Genomic DNA, 23,290 nt, shown 5'->3' on the forward strand with positions numbered 1-23,290 from the left:
TTTTTTATTAAGTTGTTCTTTTTGAATTTTCTCTTTGCCCATTAATATTTACAACCCCTGACTTTATCTTTCAGAATAACATACCTTTTAGAATAACACACACACACACACACACACACACACACACGCACACACACACATACACAACTTTTATTCTGACCAAGAACAGAAGGTATTGTATTGGTATACCTTCATGCCTGTGTGCAGATTACATTGTAAGATTCCATGCTGCAAAAAAGCACATTATTAAAAGCACAGCATTATTGTGAGACTGTTATTGACAATGAGTTCATGCAAAATTATTTTCTTTACATTGTGGTGGGAGCTTGCCAGAATGTCTGAAGTGAGCAAATTCTGATTATTAATAAAAAGATAGAGCTAATTACTTCATTATTTGATGTGGCTGATCACAGTCTACCAAATATAATGAGACTTCCACTAATACTAGCTATGAGTAGCACATTTTGAGACCATGATGTTTATTGAAGGATCTGTCAACAGAATAATAGGAAAATAATTGGCTACATATCAGAAAATGTGTCATACATTCTGGCACAGACATTTAGGTAAAGCAAAGGTCTAGTCATTTACGAAGGCGTTTAGTAAACAGCTGCAATATTGAAACTGAATATGAACTGTATATACACACACACGTTACATGCATGCCATGCAAACACACTCGCACACATACATACACACACAAAAAACTGTACATAAATTCATATGTTCCTCTGTTCGCATAACAAGCATTTCTTTAAGACAGTTAAAGTAATAAGATAAAAGTGACATAATTAGCTGAGAAAACAATTGAATACATACATATTCATGGATATAAAATAAATATACAATTGAAAAACTTATACGACGACATTTCAGCATCTTCTACTGTATGCCAAAGTTAGCAGTAGACTGTTTGAAAAAGTCGTGCTGGCCAGGCGGAGGTCGGCATGCAGGGCTGTGGCTGGAGTTCAGTCCTTGCTGCTTGAGTCGATACTCTTTAGCCTCCGATTCATGACCACCTGGAGCTCTGAGACCCCGCTGTTGTGCTGTGATGCAAAGAAGATATATTTTTTATTGAGAATATATTTTTATGGAATCTCCTTTATGAGAAGGTGTACAGTCGAGAGAGATAGTTAAAAAAAAAAAAAAAGGCCACGAGTTGGAAGTGAACCTGTGACATTGTAAGTTCATGGAAGATCAATGCCCCAACTGTATTGCACTGTTAAATCCAAAGTTATACAAATTTGCAGCAATAGAACAATATTTTGTGGCAGTCTACGTGCACGGCGTGAGGAGTGTGACTGACCTCTAGCTCTGCTTTCTGCACAGTGATCTGACTGTAGACGCGAGCGCCTTCGTCTCCACACACGGCCTTGAGTTCTTCTTTGTTGAGGGAAAAGAGTTGGGCTCCGGTCAGGATGCCCAGACAATCTACCGTCCTGCACAGAGATAGAAGATTTCCTTCCATATTCCCATAATAATATAAGTCACTTAAATCTTCATTTTTCACTGATTCCAGTAGTAAAAAAGACCAATGCAGTCTTGTTGCAATGTTTTACAGTGTGGCGAAAGAGATGTGTCTGCATCCAATATGGATGGCAACAACTGGTGAAGACATTAGTCAATATATTTGGCAACACTTTATTTGCTGGTATTGCTGTGATTGTACATAACTGATCATAACCTCTCAACACCAAACAGTCACCAAGGATTCAAAGACAGAGATAATGCTGAGTTTGGTTCTTATCTAAAAGATGTGGGGGTACAGCTAAAATGAAAATAACATCAAAAAGCTGAAGCTGTTTTACTTCTATCATCAGCAGATTGAACAACCATGCCAGTGATTTTGCACGTTCAGCCTAATATCTAAAAAATGTACTTCAAGTTTCTGCTAATCTTTTCCCAAAGCTGGTATTTTCCTTTAACAGCAGAACAACCATCAATACTGATATCTCTATCACGGGCAAATATCAGCTGTTAGTATCTTCTGACATTTTGATCAGTCGCGGCTTTAAGGTATGCTGTGATGTTTTGATTTGTTGAGGAATGTCTTTGGTGACTTACGGTTTTGAGAATCCCTTGGCGCTGAGCCACGTGGTGACTTGCTGTGGGTTGGAGTCGAAGGTGAGTGGTATTTGGCTGCCGGCTGTGCGCTCCACACGGTAGTTCCTGGGAGGAGGCTGGCTCTTGTTTGTGGTGATTCTCTTTAAAAGCTCATCGTTGACCTCATCCATCTGGTGAAACAGCACTACAAAATAAAGACGGCAGCATTTAGTCACGTAACTGAAATTGAGTGGTGTTTTGGGCACTTGTACTCAGTAATTTAACTGCCTTTTTGCTTAAGTATCGTACTGAGTGAGATTTTAAATCACATCGATAAGAGTACAAATTTTGTAGGCTCTCTGTCAACATCAGAAACTGGACAAACATGACACCTTTCACCGTGCGGACTCTGCCCTTACTTTGTTGGTGGATTTTTTTCTAATTTCCAAATTTCTAATTAAAATAATCTAGTTTGAACTTTGTATTCAATCTGTGTTATGTGGACCAGTACGGTGCCTGTTCAAAATATGCCAATTTGCAATGAGCCAACTGCTTGGCCTCCGGTATTGCGCTTGCAGTTCTCTGGAGAACCGCTTATCCAAACAACTTCGTGCTCAACACTGCTCGTCCTTGGGCCCTCGGCGATACACCCACCAAGTGTGAAGTTGAATGGATCAACGGTTTTGGAGAAAAATCAAAGGAGATTCCTTCCATTTTAGTCAGACTGATGCAGTTCCCGTTTCACAACCGTTTATCTTACTGACTGCAAAGTTGACACTCCACACCCTTAGGTCCTCAGCAATACACCTGCCAGGTTTGCAGTCAATCAGATGAAAGTTTGCAGAGAAAATTGAAAGCCAGACTTACATGCATAGATTTCTCCATTTATAGTTAGATATTATTCAATGTTACTGTTCAAGGGACTTTACTGTAAATATATTTATATCAGTGACTTTTTACATTCACAAAGTAGATTTTTTCAGTACTTCAGCCTCTACTTGGGTAAAATATAAGAAAAGTGACAATACTCTGACTTGATTAACAGTTTCTAGCGCTCTTTCTCTTCCTTGATTTATTGAGGCTGTCAAAATGATGAGACTATAGATCCTTAAAGCTCTGAACAAACCTGACAAAACTGGGTGTTTTGTCAACACTCACTTTTATCTTTCTGTCTACCCATGCCGAAGTCCCCGTGGCCCACAGGGCTGGAAGGTGACGTCCCTCTGAAGGGTTGCCCAGACTACACACACACACACACACACACACACACACACACACACAAAGACACAAAGACAGAAACACAGTGAGAGGGAAAACAATGTGAGTGTTACTCTGAAACAGGTTTGTCTTTCATCTCACTCCGCCTGACACATTTTTGCTTAGGAGCCAAAAACCTAAATATGAGTGTGAAAATATTTTACGACACGACAGTTTCGTTGGTAAAGCAGCTGCATGCAGCACGAAGGGCGTTGGTGAGCTTGCATGCACCATGCAGGTCTGGATGGCATACTGTGTGTGAGTGTGTGTGTGTGTGCGCGCGCAGGAATGCATGCTTGCAGTGAGGGTGTGAAGATAATTGCTGCATGATGTCGAACGCCACACTAGAGGTCAGCATCAGGCAGGAATATCGGCCCGAGCTCTACTATGCCCGTCTTAAAGCCTCAATGAGACTACAGTCAGCTTTTACTCAAAATGCAACAAGCCCTGTGACTGCATTGCATTACAGTTTATTGAGGCTATTGTTGACTGTGGAATAGGTGGAAAATTGGTTTCTCAGCTGTGTTTTTCTCCCTGTGTGACTGTTGAATATTGGTGTTTATCACTGATGTTTCAAATAGTCCAATTGGCTGCTCTTTCACTCTGTTATATCTGCACTGGACAACAACAGTAACACAGCAAAAAGGTCCTGGTTTTGAAGGGCCTGTGATGGACTGGCAAGTTGTGCTTAACTGCCCTCTGCCCAGTGCATGCTGGGATTGGTTCCATGCAGCCCACGCTGAATCAGCGGCGTAGGGAGAAGTAATGAACAAATGTAAGTGTCTTGAAAACATCTCAACCTGATATTGTCTGCAACTGGCCAATTCCTCAATAATGTGCAGTTTCATTTTTTCATTTTTGCCCTCTGGGTCTTTTGGGGGAGTTTCTTTTTTGGCTGTGATAAGGGTTCAGGTCGGGGTGGTGGTTTGGTTTTCTATAAACTGTGAGTCTGCAAAACCCTTTGAGACTGTGAACGGTAATTAAAGGCTTTAAATAACCTTGATCTTGAACACTTCCAAATATCAAAATGAACCCAGAAATGCAAGACTGTTTTATGTTTAAGGGTGGATTTTCCTCGAAGCTCTCCCACTGAGACACAATATAAGCCCCGGAGAAGTGGTTTTATAAGTACGACTGTAACGTTGTCATGTGAAAGGTGCAGTGGGTCACCTGGCTGCAGGTGCTATCTGGCTCCTCCAGCTTCACCACATCCAGGATGTTGAATGGGACGTAGCCTGCCTGGCCGCTGCGATTCCGGAGTTTCCACCACTGTTTGTTGTCCTCTATCACCTGCAAGACACATTTCACATGTCACTCCACAGCACTGAAAACTGCAAATCACCTCCACTCTTGTGCAATGAACTCTTGGGCTGCTAGCAGGGGACATCTGACTATGCAGGCAGTTTTGTTTTTTGCACAGATAGATCTAGAAACACTGTCATAATTATCATAAAAATAGGTAAACAAACTGAATATATTGTAATGACACTGGAGGGACCTGCCTCCCTTTCAGCCAAATGTGATATATATGTCATTGAAGATATGTGGGTGAGTGGAAAGATTTCTCTACCGGCATCAATAAAAAAATGGCATTGGTCGATACCTCTAGCACTTCATCCTGCAGCACAGACAGCTCATTGGCATTGCGGGCAACAAAGTGGTAGCGAATCTTGGCATATTTGCGGGCGGAGGGCACCCCATTATAAGACCTGTCAAAACATGTTTCATATTTTCCTCTCAATACAGTTTGAAATGCGGCATTAAAGCAGCAGACAGCACTTGACAGAGAGGGTAAACTGTGTAAAGGATTTCAGTTCTTACCCATTTGAGGAGTTTGAGGAATGAGTTCCATAAAACTGGAAATGTAAACACACATCAGTTCGTCATTTCATTGTCAACGGTCGACACATTCACTGACTAGAGCTAGACAGCACAGCTTTACCTCCTCAGCCGAGTGTTTCTTGTAATTGGGGCTAGTGGGGGACATCGGCGGCCCTGATGGTCCCTCTGTCTCCCACGGGGACAGCCTGAAGAGGTCGACCGGAGGCTCCCAGCCGTTACGGAACTTGGGGTAGTAAAGGGGAGCGCATTGGTCCCTGGGCCAGTCAGCTCTGCAGGAGGGGGAGCAGCGGGACAGTCAGTAGGTGATCTTAAATCCACCCAAACAGACAAACTGAGCTCACGGCAAGTCACGTGTACCTCGGTTTGGTCCATCCATCCCCCAGCAGCTCGAAGATAGTCATCTCTTTAGGGGTGAGATGTCCCCTGAGGAAGTCTACGGCATCTTTGGACAGGTGTGGGGAGATGACTGAACGTACCAGTTCAGGACTCCCGCAGCTCTGCAGCACCTGCAGGTCATACACACATGCACACATAAAGTTTTGCAATGCGCTCAGAAGTTGCAAATATGTACATATGCTGGGCGGTTTTCTTCCAGTGTGTTTACAGAAAACATGTCTGAACTTAGATTAGAACATGGATTAACCAAATAACCTCATACTGATGTATCAGTTCACTTTCAGTCTATTTTCTAGAAATGCCTTGAGCATGTTGGATGAAATAACAATTGAAATTAAATGAGGATAAAGTCAGTTTTTCTTGCCTGCTGTGAGGGGTCAGTGGGTTTGTTTGCTTGTGGGCCTGTAAAGCCCTTTGACTTACAGCTATCTAAACCTGAACGTGAACTTAACATAACAATATAATATAATATAATAACAATATAATATAATGTAAACAGAATATAGATGTACCTCAAGCTGTAGGGGAAATGGGCTTTATGTTGTTTCTGCAAGCTAATGCAAACTCATGTTTTCAGGACAGCAAGTGCCTCTTGCGCCAGGCTTTGAATATCACAATTCCTTTATCTCAGCCTTATCATGCAAACCCAGCGTGTCCACAGCATACAGTGGCAAAGTGTCCCCATATTGCCTCAGTGACTAATCACAGCAGTGTGTTTTCTGTCCAGCAGTATCGAAGGTGGGGCTGAATGCTGTGGCTTGGAGAATGTGCCCAACATTATGCAAGTGTGGCTGCACCTGTGCTTGAGCTGAACGCCACGCTGCTCCAGTCTGGTGAGAGTTCAACAGGCTGCCAGTGGGTGTGGTGCCAGCCAAGACAATAGAGGGAACATTTCTGATGGCGGCAATACAAACCCTAAACTGTTCCCATTCTGTCTATTTAAAAAGGCTAACCGAATGACCAATGGTGCTTTATTGACAATAGTAATAATAGCAGTATGTATTATGGCTGTGGACTAGGTCAACATCATGGGTATTCACTAACACAGATAAATTGTTTGGCCACACAAAGAACAGTACTGTGGACCGTAGGAAAATCACTGCGTGTTCCAGGATGACGGCACCTCCTGTTAGAGAGTCTTGACCCATATTCCTCTAGCACTGTGTGACATTAGAAACACTGCGAACATGATCCATGTCTCTGATTGTTACTTACCAGCTCCAAAGGTCCAAAGAGGAAATGAACCAGCTCAGATGCACTTGGATTCTGTATGTGTTTCTTCAGTTTGGCCTGCAGGGGGCGCAGCGACAGAAAGAGTGAGAAGCTGGAGGTCGTGGGGAGTGGGTGGCAGGGAGAGAAGTTATGAGCTGTTGTCTCACCAAGAGGTTGAAGGCCAGTTTCAGTTTCTGCAGGCTATCAATGAACTCTGCTTCAGAGGGGGGCTTGGCTCGCAGGGTCAGCATGCCCTCTGTGAACAACCAGAGCAGACCGACAACAATGACCACACACGGCCTCCAGGGTTACCAGCGCTCAGTAACACCACATCACATGACTGGCACGTTTTCACTTTTTGGCCAAGTTGGTAAATCACAAAGCTGCTGTGTCCTGGAAAAGTCCTAAAATCTTTTTCTTCAAACCAGTGAAAAAATTTGCAAGTTGGATGAGAAAATCCCATTTGTTTCCAAAGCTAATCAACTTGTTTACAGAATTTTCTATAGTCAAGTGCCATTTTCTTGACAGTAATGGGCTGATCTGCCTTATTCTGCCTGTGTTTCAACATATTTATACTTGTTTCAGGAAATACTCTCCACTGTACTGGAATCAAGTGGGATCTGGCACTTGTTTCAAGAAAAAAAAAAAACAAGATTTTAGGACTGAATAAGAGCTTAAATGACTTGTTTAGATGGAGATGTTTTGCAGAGTACATAAGGGTAGTGTTATGAACAAGTTCTCCAGCGAGAGAGAAGCCATAAAGAACATTTACATGGAAACTTGGCCAAAAAGCTATATTCCACAAGACACGGGGAATGAGCTGTGTTGATATCCACAACACATCACAACATGTCACAGTAATATTATTACTTTGCACAGTAATAATTAGTGTAACCAATTACTATTACAATTTCTGTGGTAATAAAACTCTTTCCAAAAAAAAAAAGAGTCTGCTTTTGTTTTTGTTTGCCGACTCCTCCAAATACCAGAATGAAGTTGAATTATGCAAAAACCATATCTCTTCCCCATCCCCTGATTAATTTTTGTCATAATTAGTCGCCACCCTTTCAGTTTATGCAACACACATAAGCCTCGATGGACAGTTGCAGAGAACTTTATTTTTTTCTCCACCAGAAAGATTTCCACCCCTTTGATTTTTGGAGCAAAAGAACATGGCACATCAAGACCATTTAGCAACTATGATAATTGAGACAAGGCGATTGAATCATCACATTTTTTGATGGTACGATAAAATTGCCAATGTTGTGGTTGTAAAAGAAAAGTAATATAACTGTAACAGTAATATATCCTTTGCAAGGATACACAGAGACACAAACATGGCAGAGTGGACAATATGGACATATTGCCGCTGAGTTGTTGCCACCACATCAGAAGAAAGGGAGACAGACCTGCTGGTCCTTTCTTCTTATTCTTCTTACTCTTGTTGCGCTGGTTGAGCTGGGAGAAGGCCTCTGCTGCCTTCTGCAGCTGCGCCACAAAAATTTCTATGTCGTCTAGGGCACAGTTGAGGATTTGCTGAAGGAGACACAGCCTGAGGTTTAGCACGGGGGTGAATTTCAAGGCGTCCGCCACAGTGAAAGCAGTTGTGTAAAGCCGTGACGGATTTAGGCTTATATCAGGATTTGTCGATGTGTGCTACACGTGTGGACTGAATACTCACCACGTCTTTCTCGATGCGCTGGGCCAGCTTTTCATGGGACTCGGTGTCGCTCTGTCCCGAGGTGCGTCTCTCCACATCTAAGGCACAAAAAAAGCTCTTGGACTGGAAAATCCATTGCTGACATCAATGCAACATGTGAAAAAGTAATCCTGCAGAAAGTTGTGTGTAAGGTATGCAAATCTGCCTGCTTCTGTGTGTGTATTTGTCACCATGTGTGTGTTTGTGTTCTCACCCTGCATGTTGGTGGCAGCCACTCGCCCCTTTCCACCAGGGGCTGGGCCCTTAAGGGCAGAGGGAGGGATAATAGTCTCTCTGTGACGCTTCATTTTCTCCTGGTTCACCCTGGAAGAGAAAGATACATCAAAACCTGCAGCATCCTGACAGTGAGTGAGAGTGTGTGTTTTGTATGCAAATATTTTTGCCTGTGTGTAAGTATGTTTATGTGCATGGTTGCTTCTGCAGTGGAGATGCTGTTCTCACTTCAAGGTCTGAGGCCTCATTTTCTTTCCATGCTTCTTGTCTCCAAGGGCGCTGTCGATGTCCGCATGAACCATCTCAGCCTGGAGGGAGTGAGCAGAGTTTTAGTGAGTAACAGACTCATCCACTCCATGGCAGGACTCTTCTTACATCTCTGCCTTTGATTTCCCCACATCAGATTGCAAAATTTTGAAGAAAGAAAGAAAGAAAGAAAGAAAGAAAGAAAGAAAGAAAGTAAGAAAGAAAGAAAGAAAGAAAAAAAGAAGGAAAAACAGAAAGAAAGAAAATGGCACATATCACACTACTCACAATCAGTTCATGGTCTTCTAGTTTTGCAGTTGTTAATAAATGGACCACCATTTTTGTGGGGAAAAAAACTGTACCAGACATTAATTTTGTGGCACACATCATGAGAAATTAGACCAAGCGCGGTTAAAATGATGATGATGATTAACCTGGCTGCATCCAAAATATTTTGCTGTTCATGGGAAATGATTTTTAGCGAGTGATTTTATTATAACTGTTTATTATAGCCTATGGCAATGCCTATAATAATCCTGTGGGAGTGCTCAGTGTGACAAGAAAGTGCCAGTTTACACACAAAAGCACCGCCACAATGACTGCAACATAATTTAGCACTTCAAAATTACCCTCAGATGTTATGTATGAGATGAAACACAATGGCCATAAATCATGTTGCCATTAAATGACATGACAAGACAGTGAGCCAGAGCTGTGGCTGAGTGCATCACCCAAACGTAGACTCACCTCCACCTCGTCACAGTGGAAGAAGTGGATGTCAGGCTTGTGCTGCTCGTTGTCCTGACACACGAGCAGCAGCACGGAGGGATAGCGTGTCTGATTGAGCACCGTCTGACACAGGTGGATCGTAGCCAGAGGGAAGTTCTCCAACTCTTCCTACGGAGGCACAGTACAGGAGTGGTTTGAAGAAATGAGATAACGGCAGAGCGAGAGTGAGACAGTGCTATTTCAGATGGCTTCTGCCCTCTGTAATCGGTAATCCAAGATAGCAGAAGAAAGGTTTTGATGTCTCCAAAAAAACTGGGTTGTAAACATCTTCACTGAGGATGATTAATATTTGATTTTTTTTTTTTAATTTTATGTATATATTTAATGGGCCATACTAATGATATTGAATGTTTGGCCCATTTACTACAGTTTACTCCCAATTTTACATTGCACCAAAGCGTTTTGTAAATCAAGTAGGGGTACTAAAGATTTCACAACATATATTCAAAATCCTTTGATCTTTCAAATTGGATTTTTTTGTTGAAACGCCCACTTTACAACGTTCTGCTTCTATGACTTACAAAGTTGCTGCCATTAATAAACCGATAAGTGAACTGATAAGTCACTTTGTAGAGCAAGTGTTTCCCAGTTTCTGCCCAATTTCAAGAGATCAAAACACAACAAAGCTTCTTTTTTTTTTTAGCTAAAACTATGGTCAAGGACTTTATTATGGTGATGGAATAACATTTTCATATTGTAGTGGAATGAATGGAAATCCAATGGTGGGATGAATGGTAGGAAAAATTAAAAAATGATATTGCAATTCTACACCGCAACTGCTTGCTTTGGGAAAAGAGTGGCAGAAATGTTAAGTATATACATTCTGTAGATATTGTGATAAACATACAAAATCACTGGCATGGTCCTTTAATGTCTTACATTTTCATATACTTTCATATCCTTTTCATTTTTGTACGACTCTTATTTCCTGCACACCTCATTCAAATGCTGCCATATTAATAAAGCTCTTTATTATTTTATTTGGACTGAATGTTCGCTTTGGTTTAACCACAGCATCAGGGTGCAACTGGCACAGACGACAGGACTATGGTGTTTTTATGGTGGTGAAAAAAAAAAATCATATGTGCACAAACCTGCTGTTAACAAATGCTTTTCACCATACAGATGGCAATTTGCAAAAGAAAAAACAAACAAACAAACAAACAAAAAACAACACCAGTGGCTGTAACTGTGTGTTTACCTTCAGTAGATGGTCTGTGTGTGGGGTCATACCTGTGTGTCACAGTCCAGCAGCCGGACCGCCTTGTCGCTGACCTGCAGGAGCATCTCCTGAGTCCAGATCTTGTCTTTTGAATCCAAAAGGGCGAGTTTCTTGATGGCATCGTCCACCGTGGCAATGGACTCTGTCTTGTCCATGATGAAGGTGGAGAGATGCTGTGTTGTTGAGGGAGAGAAGATGGGAGGGAGGAGGTGGTTTTCAGGGGGTTAGGGTGATGAACAGTGACGCTAAGGATGATTATGAAAAGTGCTTTCATCTGAGACAATAGCCTGTTTCACTCATTATTGATGCTTTAAGCCTGTTCTCTTGCAGAGTAATAAGCATCAGGGTGCAGCATTTCTTCATTCAACTAACACAGGCGTATCAAAGAGTGAATTACTATCCTTTTTTCTGTCTGATATCACAGCTGGACTGTTGCCAGCTTTGTGGCTCTGTGGCTGGACGCTGCCAGCGTGGATGTTATCTGTGATTACCTGGCCATGCATGATAATGAGGAAGCGTTTAGAGAAATCCTATCCACAAATGACAAAGGACATAGTTCACCACCAACGCTGCACGACAGATCTTGGAAAACTGATTCTGGCTTCCCGACATTAGCTCCGAACTGCTGTAATTTACTATCTTAATTGTTTTATTACAAGCTCTTTCACGTTTATGTATGTATCTATCAAGCTCTATCACTTTTAGTCTCTTAGCTCAAGGGTTAGGGTTCAGACATCAGTGTGACCTACTTTCTCTGCTTTGCTTTTGTCGGTTCACATCTCCACACGAGGTTCCTTGACCTTTCCCAAATTAAAAAAAAATCTAAACCTTAATCTTGACAATTTGTAGTTTACACAGTTGATGATGTGGTGTCAATTTCATGGTCTAGTTCCCCTGAAAGGGACAACATAGAATTTAAAACGTGGAGGCTAATTTCTCTCCCCATTCCCTAGGCAAATGAGGGAGTGCCACATACATTAGGAACAATACACTAAAACAATTATTATATCATACAGTAAAATAATATGTAAGGAAGATTTCTTTCAAAAAAAAAAAAACTTGTAAAATGCCGTTTGCATATTTTATTTCACTTTTGTGAGTACAGAGATAATTCTGTACCTGGATAATCCCTGAAACGAAAAACATTTCAACTGATGCGTTTCATGAAATAAATAAAGTGTCATTAAGCCTGATCCACTGCCTCAGTACAGCGCCACAGTCATGATAGACATGATTTTTGACTTGTTTTGCTTTGTTCTCTATACTTTTAAAACCTGGAAACCGCTAAATTAATTATGAAATTTATTTATCCAAAAAAAAACAAAAAAAAAAAAAAACAATGAGAATAAATATACATTGAAAAGAACATATGTGCCCAAGACTCATAGAATTCATACATTTTCCACATAAATATAAGACGTACAGGGCAGAAATGCACACACACAACACACACTGACTCGAACAGACAGAGTGAACAAACAAATGACAAAATGGGTCACACAGTCCAGCTCCAACGCAAAATCAATTTATAACAATCTGTCGACTAGAACCCCATGCCCTGTTGTGCTGTATGCTGAACACAGATCTGAGTGACATCCGGGGCAAAGTCACCATTTAACTTCAATGAAATATTCATTCGCCAGAGAAACAGAAACACTTACCTCGACATGATACTGTGACGTCTCGTGCATGATGATATTGGAGTTGGAGTATTTTTTCCGCTGTTCTGTCGGTAAGAAGAGAAAACAGATGTTTAAAGGTACAGTAAAGGTGGGATGAGTGCACACCCCGTTTAAAAAACTCCGCAGTGCCACTGACCTAAAGCCCACATGTTGCCTGTAGTGGAAGAGAAAACCGCAAAATAACAGGAGACGCCGATGTGAGCGCTGACAGGATCAGCTGGGGCAATAAGGAAGTAACAAGCACCGGTAATGTTTCTGCATGAATGAACAGTCATCAGGGAGCTTCGCTGTATATCTCACACAGTCAGCTATACTAGACGTTAAGTAAGATAAGTGTTGAGATATATTTTACACATTTTAAATGAAGAAGAAAACAAGTATAAAACTGCAAGTACAAGGGCTGTTCCCTATGTTTAACACAACAACGTCCATATCCAGGCACACACTCTGTTTTGTGGTTTCCAGTCAAAAGGAAAGGTAAATATTGAAGATGTTTAATGTGAAATTTTTATAGTGAAAGGGTCTCCGTTTCCTGACTTGGATAGACTTTGCTTGTGACTTTATTTCCCCTTGGCAAGGCTGGCAGCACAGTTCACTGTGTCCTGGGCACCGAGGAGAGGCACAGATTTACTACAGGGGCAAAGATCAGTGATCACAGCAGCAGCAGCAGCATGTTACTTTCCTTATCAATGTTACTGTGTTGTCAGGCTTGTTAGTGATAGTGCTGTTCAGTCTGGAAATGAAGACTGAGTGAAACACACTGAAGAAAACAAAACTGAAGCGCAGGCAGGGGAGAGTACTGGAAACAAGAAGTGGCTTGTTGTGATATTAGGTTTCTATAAATTTGACTAGATGCTAGACACAGTCACTCTTGTTACATGAGGAAACCTAACTGTTATGGAGGTTAAAAAATAAAGAAAATATTTAGACATCCATTCTGTTTCATCTTTTCACCATCTTCCTTTTCCAAAATGCAATCATCCACAAGTGAGCCATTAGCTAGGGGTGTTATTTTAATCTGGCCAATGTTAAATCAGTGAGCCGGTGCGTTCACTGAGCTGCTCTACAGGCGAATAGTCTGCAGGTAACAATTCCGGAAAAATGAGAGCTTGTTCCTATCAACTCTGCTGCCAGATCTCATATCAGGTCTCTCTTTGTCCCCCACCCAATAGAGTCAACATTTTAATGTCACACAGATTCCTGCTCTCACTCTCTCTACAGACTCTGCTTTATGCCGTTTGTGTAACAGTGACTGAGATGTGGCCGAGCCGCTATGCTTTTACATTTGTTGGAGTACAGAGGCTCAGCCACATATAGTATACAGCAGATATAAACTTAATAAAGTTTATATCTAATTACATTTCATGTATATATATGACTTTATTTCCGTGTAACCACTGTTACTTCCCAACTGATGCAAACACGTGTCTTTCCTCTTTCCGCCATTTCCTTTCTGCTGATTCCTTCCTGCTTGGCACCCCACAGGTGAAACACAAGCGGCAGGTGCCTTTGTGAAAGTCGAGCTCGCCCCATGTCTTATTAATGACTGACATTTATGCCAATCAATTCACAGCGTTGCGACAGCTTGCAATGAGAGCCACTTAGCAGGCAGATGGGCAGATCCTCAGGACTCTCCAGAGTCAATGACCAGTGATAAACATGGCTGCCTGGCAGACGATCAGTGCAATAAAGAGCACGGATCAATCAGACCACAAACAGCACCACAGCTCCCTTGTCACCGGTCCACACGTTCAGTTTCAAATAACATGCTGTTTCAGTTAATCCAAACTAGTTCAAGCTAGTTTACAGCAAATGATGGGTAAGACAAGGCAAGGCAAGGCAATGAACAAGATAAAGGCGATAAACAAGATAAAGAATGATAAAACTGATAACATCAAGAGTCCAATCATATGAATAGCTTTTCTTTGCAGGAATGTCTGTCTGTCTTTTGGTAGCTTTATGGAGCAAAGCCTCTTTTTTTCATTTCTGACTCACTGTCCATACATCAGCTACAGAACTGCAGGGAATCCTTTGGGTACGGAAGTGCACTGCTGTGTCAACACAGATTTGTCCATATGTCACCAAAAAACTCACATCAACTCATCTCACAGGCTGATTTTGCTTCTATATGAACAGCGCTGAGCTCTCACATTGATAGACTACCATTCAGGTTTCACACATTTGCTCATTTTAACAAACACATACCAAAAATCTACAAAATCTAGTGACTAAAAATGCTACTTAACAAGTTAAAAATAAAAGAAATAAAAATCATATTTTTCAAAATTTGCCAGATAATCCCCCTTGATTCCAATACAGTTATACAAGTATAGAGATGTTCAAACAAGGCAGATCAGTCCATTAGCATTAAGACAATGATGCTTGACTGAAGAACATTCTGGAAAAGCAGATCAGCCTTTGCAACAAATATCCTACTGGCAGATTTTTCCCCATTGTTTTAAGTACAAAGTACACAGTACAAAGTTGACTGAAAAAATAGAAAAGCAGCCAACATGAAGCACTCAGTTTTATCACAGCAGAGCATTATAGCAGGAAGAGAAAGAAGTCGGGATCTTTCTCAGACTATTTCCACCTGATGATGAGATCAACTCTCAGCCCAAGAAAATTTTACCTGACAGAGACATGCTCCCCAACTGGAAACCGTCTTCAAGTCTCGAAAAAAAGCTGGTGGTTTTTCTGAAGTCCAGGACTGATGAGTCTTATGTGGCCCCTCTCCCTACCTGCCTCTCCATTCTGATGCAGCTGATAACATAACAAGTGGGAGGGCCTGAGCTGGATTTGCATCACTTGTCTACAGGACCCCATCACACTGCATGAATGATGGGAGTTTTGCATAGGAGAGATTGAGCAAGGACCTTTCCTGTTGTTCCTCTACATGTTTATTCAATAAAGAGCGAGCAGCAGCCCAATCTCTGTCATCATCTCCAGCAATGATAGGGTGATAGGGGTATAAAATATCATGGATATAAAATATCAGACACTTTGCTGTCTCTCTAGTTGGGGGGTGGTGGGTACACTGCAAAAATAATAACCATTTTAACAAGTCATTTAGTTTCATATTCAGCGTTAGAATCTTGTTTTCCTAAAGCAAATGAAAAAATATGCCAGTGGGATGCGAAAATCCCATTGGTTTCCACTGCTAATCAAGTTATTTACACATTTTTTTTTAATCAAGTGTCATTTTCTTGATATTAAGAACATGATGTGCCTTATTCAGCTCTATTTCGACATATTTCTACTTGGTCCCAGGAAAAATGATGACACAAGTGAAACTACACTGTAAACAAGATGGATTATTTCATCCCACTGGCAGATTTTTTTTCACTCATTTAAAACAAAAAAAAAAAGTAAAAAACGAAATCTAAGAATGAAAAAATGTGGTTGTTTTCCGAAAAAATAAGATATTTTAAAGACTGAATATGAGATTAAATGACTTGTCAAGATGGAGATTTTTTGCAGTTTAGGCATACTGCCGGCTAGCCATCCTGCGGTGAGGAGACAGCGATGACCATCTGCCATACAGCACAGAACAAGCCAACAAAAAAATAGCATCACTTCATCACACATGCAGCGGGATTCTTCACAGAGATCACAACGGTGGGTTCAGTCGCTGTGCATCATGTGGATACTCTTGATGACTTACGCCACAAAAATGTTTCACACACGACTTGGGCGCTGTAGGTGTGCAGTCAGACGGCGGCGGAACATTGTGCATCCCTAGAATAACATCTGTCACTTCAAGCAACTCTAAATTTGGAACCATGCAGACTGGCATCGAGGCGAGTTGTCCTGTCATACGTCGGTGCAGGTTTATATTTGGGCCTAAGACATCACTGTACAATGATTCTCTCTGTTGGAAGTGAGCTAATGTCTGAGGCAGCGCAGGGACGACCAGAGGCAAGGGAGAGGCAGAGCCCGCCCCTTGCTTTCCCCTTTTGAATGCTTCTTTTATTCACCTGCAACACATGGATCTCCACCCTGTTTCAACCACAAATTAAAAACAGGCACACCCTGAACTCCCTGCTAAATGTAACACAGCATATTCCAGTCACAAATACACACCCTAGCACAAGTATGTAGCAGCTAAAATCAAATGTCTTTGGGCTGTAACTGCATTACTGAGATTCATCATAAACAATCAGTAAAATGTGGTGATGCTATGCGGCCTGGCACTGTGGATGTAAACACTGCCCTACAACAATATGACCACATCTTTCTATTCCCAATGTGCATGCAAAACTGTAAGTCAGAACAGTTGTGCACATGGGCGCACACAGGGGATGCAAATATAAAAATGCAAAGATGCAGATATACACTAAAAAAGCTGATGCACTATATTTTTGACAACAACACACAGCATGCCATGCCACAACATGCCAACTCATGTTCCCTTTAGGAGCCCAGCCTCCCTCGTATGCCCCGCTGTGTGAAACAGAGGTGTCAGCAGAGAGCACAGCACAGCCCAACTGTGTGAGCAGGACGGGGCCCCTTCGCTAGGACCTTAGCCCCCTCTTATCAATGTGTCCCGGGGAGAGGATTACGACTGCTCTGCTGTTCCAGCAGGGCTGCGGGCCACAGCAACATGCCTCACAGTGAGAGTGCTGGATTTCCTGGCACAGCCATTTGCCTAGCAAATTGACTATTGTTGTGATTTGACTCAATTACAGTGCTGATACAGTAGACCATTCTCAGTTTGAACAGAAATTAAAAAAGAAAATAAGTGAGTGTAGTGAAGGTTAAAAATCAACAATCATAATATACAATAAGCAAGATGATTACATGAATATTATTTTTTTGAAACCCCAGCCCTTGACAAGTATGTTAATAATTACACTACATTACCTGGTAAAATGTTATGCAAATTGTCTAGAGTGACTCACGAAACACAACAGGAATAATACTGTGAAGGGCATGTCAAGGCAAAGTCATGAAACCACACAGTGATAAAGATTCTTCTGCTAATAAACACAATCAAATCAAACTCCTGTCCACACTCCACACATGCGGCTGCTTACCGTAGAGGGCCTTGGCGCTGATCTTGCTGTCCGATCTGGCCACCCCACTGCAATGAGAGGAAGAGGCAACAGGGTTACGCTGCCTGCCCTTCATTTTCTCTTCTCCTGCACCCCTTTATCTCACTGCCACAAACCCTTTGCAACCCCCGCACTGTCACTTCTCATGAATACAGACCACACAAAGCAGAAGGTGGTACTCAGAGCGAGCCTCCAAGCTGACTGGCCAGGACTAGATGAGATTAGCCTGAGATTCTGAGCATATGGACCAGGCAGGGAGAGAGAGTGGAGAGGGGAGAGGGAGAGAGGGGGCGTGGGGGGGGCATGGGGATAGAGAGTGACTGGAGCCAGGAGCCCAGGCAAAGCAAACATTCCTCAACAGAGCTGCTCTGTTGTGCCCGAGGTCCCTGACCCACACCGCCTTTCACACACTAGGTTAGTGATTCTCTCTCGTGCTCTGGGTCCGTGTGACAGTGACTCGGGATGAGGCCATTAGGTAAAACACAGGAAGGTAAATATGTACAGGGTCGGGTTAAAAAGGACGCCTGAGAATGTGTGTGACACTCACTTGGCCTGCCTCGACTGAGGTCCCAGGACACTCATGATTCAAGACATCCACCTGGAAGAGAGATGGGCAGTATGAGAAGGGGGCATGTGCCAGATACAGAGAGAAAGAGAGAGGGAGAGAGAGGGAGAGAGGGGAATGGTGGAACAAAAACAGGCGATTCCACCAAAGCGAACATACATTATTCAACTCACAAGACCTTTTAAGAACCTGTTGCATCGGGTGTCTTTATTTCCTTTTCTCCCGTTCCACTCTGGTAGCCACTCAGATACCATTCATCGGCTAAAACCAGGAACTTATAGGGGCCTTATTAAGGTCTCAGATATGTGCAGGTGAGGTATAGAGCGCTCATGTCCACTGAGGAGAGCCAGGTGTTGGGCCTGGGTTTCTGGGAGTCGGGGGACTGGGACTAGGACAATGGCAGACAGCCGGCTGATATACACTGTGTAATTAGATCCACTCTATTGATGACTGTATCTACACTGCTGCATTTAATTAATCGTGTCGACGCTAACTATTAGATAATTACTGTGGCCACAAAGGAGCAAGGAAACAGACCGATGTGTAACAGACTACTGCCTTCTAAATCAATGAGATTAACAGGAGGAGGAATTGAAAGGACAAAAAATTCTCACGCCTCTGTTAGGCTTGTCTGTCAAGGCATGCACCGACGAAGTTATGTAACACACACAGCAAACACGCCACATGCATGTCAATCTTTACCTGAGGTCTCGAGGACCCTGACAAGCTGTTACACAATACAATAGGCTCTGTTTGATTTGCTTTACTAGGATTTACTGGATTTTATCAATAAATTAAATGTAGGTGCTGATAAGTGTTTGAAAGTGGCTAAAGTGCGTTCTGTTTAACTCAGGCCATCCTAATCACCTTTTACCTTATGTGACTTTTACACCCCAAGGAACACATCTCTTTAAGCAACCTGTTAGTTTGTATTATTAATTGGTGTTGTGAGTTGGGGATCCTGTGTCACTAGCAAGCACATTAAGTGTTTCCGAGGGAACAATCCAACCTGTAAAATACCGACCACTTTACACTCTGTGACACTGCCCACGCTACCCACAATAGCTAGGAATATTTAAATATCATTTTCTAACCAAACTGCCACCACTGGTAAATGACAGCTTTATGACACAGCCATTTCCTTATGAAGCGCCTCACTTCCTTTGTGCAGCACTGGGTGAAAATGGCGTTGCATAATGAGCATTAAAACGCCACACATGCACAAGACACACACTATGTATAGCAGCTGTATGCACAGGCCGTAAAGCTTATCTCGCAGCAGATCGTAAACATAGACATCCTGCATGGATAATCCTCTCAGATCCTCTGATACAAATAAAGGACTGATGGCATCACTCACAGCAGGGTGCAAATCTAATGTCACTATATATTAACACAGGCAAAGTTTGGTCACTTGACGTCACAACCTAATTGCAGCGATTCAAGCTCCAAGCTCCAAGCTCCTCAGTGTAGTTGAACCCACAACAACATGTTAATGGAAAAACAAATGAGAATAGAAGAGAAGTGGAGCACAAAGTGAACTGGATTTAATTCTGTTAGTCAACTCTGCACAAAAGGTAGACTTCCTCTTTCTATCCTTATCTCTCTGGTCATCTTCTCTCCCTGCTATTGTTCCTGGCTGTGGCAGGCTGCCATGTTTCAGGGGGGGAGGTGATGCAGGCCGGGTGTCATGTGGTGTCATCCTCATGGCAAGAGGCCCTCGGCACACCTCCTCCTCACCTCAGCCTGAGGCGCATGTTGTTTAATGATAACTGCACCAGGTCCAGGAGTTAATTACTTTGTAATATTATAATAATTACTGAAAATAAGTGAGCAGACTGAGCTTCTTCTTATCTTATACTCATGAAAGCCAACTGTGTTTGATGATGTATCATGCCCTTTTTCAAAAATCTTGAAAAGATGTGGATGTTTTGATTGTCATTTTGAACAGAATGAGGTTAAACAAATGTATTTACACTACCATCTGTGACAGGCACAACAAAACATGTGGTGCATGCAGAATAACACTGAACACTTCAGAATCCTCATTCAATTATGCAACACCTAAAGTTCATCTTTCAAGATGTCAAAACTGTCCAAAGTTCATGTTTTGCTAACAGGAATTTCACATTACCATATAAATACTTGTTTAAAGTATCTTTAGTTTTTAAAAAAGTGTCATAGATTAAGGTTGTGCTATCAGTCATTTTTAAAGAGCTTTTGTACTTTTGATGATCAAATTAAGAAATAAACATCTTCAATTCACATAGATGTAACGGAGAACAGGATTACACATGTGCTAAAAGCATGAAATCTTCAGTAAGTGGGTCCAGACACAAAAGATTCCTTAGTGAGTGTTCTGTCAACCGCCTATTTATGGATAATACATAACTTGAATGGCTCTGGTTTAGTCTAATCTGAACACTAATCAGTGACAGTATATCACAGTGACATGCGTATCTGATACATGTATCTTCCTTGATAAGATCTTTCTTGATAATGTAGTTGCTGATAGCCTTATGCCCCAACTTTGACCCAACAATCAGTGTAACTATACACTGTAATAGGCTGGACATGTTTAAATAAATGTGCATGTGATACATCAGTCAGACAGATACCTCAGATCTTCCTGTGCACAGTTCCCACAGTATCAAAAAAAAAAAAAAAAAAACATGCGTTACAATAACACTTTTGCCACTCCCTAGGCACACTCATGGGAAGAAACATGAGAAACATTACTGGTAGCAAAACCTCAGTGTGTCAGTTCTGGTTTATGAATGGCAACTACTTTGCAAGCCATGGAAGCAGAACCCTTTTGTTTTTGTGCCCCAAATACAACTTATTTTCTCAAACATGGTCAACCACATGAGATAAGTAAATAGTGACTTAACCTCAAATTTGACTGGATTATTCAGAATCTCACATTCTAGCAGACAGACCCCTTTATGATATCAAATCGGCCTCATGGCAGTATTTAAAAGCCGTTCAACAGTGCCATACTATACTTAAGTGGTAAGACGTTGCACACTTGACTGGCATGACACTATGAGTAATCTGTATTGTTTAAGTACAAAAGATGAGCTTGCTCTGATATGAGCTCTCTGCACTTTGGCCTGTGCTTCCTGAATAAGCATTTTTGATGCCTGTTATCTCATCGTGTGAAGACTATTTCACTCATTCATTTCAGTGCCATCAGATCAGCATGACAGATGATGATGCTGCATGTTTCTCTGGAGTGTATGGCGCAGTGTGGAAAGTGTGAGTGCATTCCTGGAATCAGGGCGTTGCGGCCTGACAAGCAATGCACGGAATCAGGTCAGATTTCACTGGGTCCCAATTTGTCCTCAGAGCGTTCATTTAACCCATCCAGCTCAGGGAAAACAGCAACAAGCTCAAGTCGGCCCAAAATCCAATTGATGACCAAGCACTTCCTTATCAGACGTTACTCTGAAATTAGTGCTTGGTGGTCAGCTTTGTAAACATGTTCTTACTTAGCGTGTGACAAAGCCATTCCCAAACCAGCTGCTGTTGAACCCACACGATCAGCTACTGTAATTAGTGGTTGTTTGGTGAAGCTTTTGCTGTAGGCCACTACCCCCATCTCGACTCCAGGAAAACAACCGCACATGTGGAGCAAATACCACATGATATCACCTGAACGAATCTACTGCACATCACCTAATAGGGGCCTTAAGGTTTTGATTTCGATTTGAGTCAATAACTGTTGTGTTAGTGGCCACAGAAAAATAAGAGCTGCATTGTAGGCAACAGTAAAATCTAAAAACTCATATTTCCACATAAAACATAGCTACATGTTTCATCACTGCCAAATAGGCCTGGATGTAACTTTCTTTACTGCTGAAAATTGTACTCTCTAAATTTTGTTTTATAAAATGCTACACATTGTCAGGCAATCAGAGAAAGAAAGAAAGAAAGAAAGAAAGAAAGAAAGAAAGAAAGAAACAAACAAACAAACAAACAAACAAAGAGTGCTGTTTTGTAACCCTGGGCAGGGACTCACAGTGTTTTGTTTTTGTCTTCCGGATTGGATGCTCAAGGTGACAAACGTGGTCAAGACAGCGCCTGAGGCATCAGCCAGCCATCACCGTCTGCAGCCGATCACGATCAATACACTCCGCTGGGGGAAAAAAGAGGCAATACTTGAGATTTTGTTTCGAAGCAAAAAAAAGAAAAAACCTGTTGCAAACTGTCGAATGAAAACGATGCCAAATCTAAAGTTGTCGTTCAGTAGCAGGGTTTGTTGCCGGTTCCCACGAACACAGTCGCTCAGGAGGCAGCGGGAGCGGCTGAGTGACAGGTGGCTGTGCAGGTAACTCAACCTGCAAGGGGAGGAGCGCAGACACACTCACAGTGGAGGCGGGTCGATCTGAGGTTTTCACTCTCAATTTACTCCAAATCTAGCTTGTCTTAGGGTTACAGCTATGACTCAGCGGAGTCATGATGCCCGATTATCCTGCAATGACAGCAAGCAGGAAACCACACTCAAGCAGCCTGCTATGCAAACACACATGCTGGTTACTGATGCTTTTGAAACCTAATAACCACTGTGTGTTAAAATCAGATCAGCGTGCATGGATGAGCCCAAAACACCTCTTGAAAGATGTCCTAGAATAGGCAATATAATCAGCAATACATATGACTCTTTACAAAGGTGACTGTCTGAGTGAACGTTTTACTACTGCAGAAAACAATGTGTGCATTAATAATACATGAAGGTTTTTCAAAACTAGAAACATATATCTTTACTTTATTTACTCCATGATTCCATGGTATGGAGCACAAACAGAACATACAATAGTAACAAAATGACAGATAAAGTGCAGCAAATGTTACTTAAACAGAGGAAGGCCATTCTTCAAGAAGGCAAGAGAAGAGTCTGGAGCAAAGTGAGCAAATTCAACAAGGTGGGTGAAAGGGGAGCAACAGTGTGGAACATTGCCCAGGTTTCAGTGTCACCGCAGGTAAGACTGACCCCTCTTTGTCCAACCACCTTTCTATTCCTGCTTAAAAGATCAGGTTAATATTTTA

General features: G+C 42.0%; 1 protein-coding gene across 3 annotated transcripts; it reads right to left on the reverse strand.

Annotated features, from left to right (window-relative positions):
* Positions 1-22: 22 nt before the first annotated feature.
* On the reverse strand, positions 23-22,532 carry eps8l2 (EPS8 signaling adaptor L2). 3 transcript variants are annotated; one of them, XM_030053954.1, is made up of 21 exons: positions 22,263-22,532; positions 18,224-18,274; positions 17,659-17,705; positions 12,602-12,666; positions 10,952-11,113; positions 9,677-9,826; positions 8,912-8,991; positions 8,664-8,773; positions 8,432-8,508; positions 8,160-8,286; positions 6,918-7,006; positions 6,754-6,828; positions 5,500-5,648; positions 5,243-5,411; positions 5,122-5,156; positions 4,904-5,009; positions 4,471-4,590; positions 3,202-3,283; positions 2,065-2,248; positions 1,307-1,439; positions 23-1,046 (listed from the first exon to the last, which is right to left on the reverse strand). In XM_030053954.1, exons 2-21 carry the CDS (start codon positions 18,256-18,258, stop codon positions 969-971), a joined length of 2,073 nt encoding a protein of 690 aa, XP_029909814.1. In that variant the 5' UTR covers positions 18,259-18,274; positions 22,263-22,532; the 3' UTR covers positions 23-968. The 3 variants fall into 3 exon arrangements, with proteins under 3 accessions (XP_029909814.1, XP_029909813.1, XP_029909815.1); XM_030053953.1 differs by lacking the exons at positions 18,224-18,274; positions 22,263-22,532 and having other exon boundaries at positions 17,659-17,752; XM_030053955.1 differs by lacking the exons at positions 17,659-17,705; positions 18,224-18,274; positions 22,263-22,532 and adding an exon at positions 12,759-12,850.
* Positions 22,533-23,290: the final 758 nt, after the last annotated feature.

Source organism: Myripristis murdjan, chromosome 6 (genome assembly GCF_902150065.1).
Source record: "Myripristis murdjan chromosome 6, fMyrMur1.1, whole genome shotgun sequence".
NCBI classification, from domain to species: domain Eukaryota; kingdom Metazoa; phylum Chordata; class Actinopteri; order Holocentriformes; family Holocentridae; genus Myripristis; species Myripristis murdjan.

Coding starts and splice junctions, on each gene's coding strand:
- eps8l2 (XM_030053953.1), bottom strand. CDS start 17,752: ATGAAGGGCAGGCAGCGTAACCCTGTTGCCTCTTCCTCTCATTGCAGT. Junction 11,114..12,601: donor CGTCACAGTATCATGTCGAG/GTAAGTGTTTCT, acceptor TCAACAACACAG/CATCTCTCCACCTTCATCAT. Junction 6,829..6,917: donor AACTGGCCTTCAACCTCTTG/GTGAGACAACAG, acceptor CGCCCCCTGCAG/GCCAAACTGAAGAAACACAT.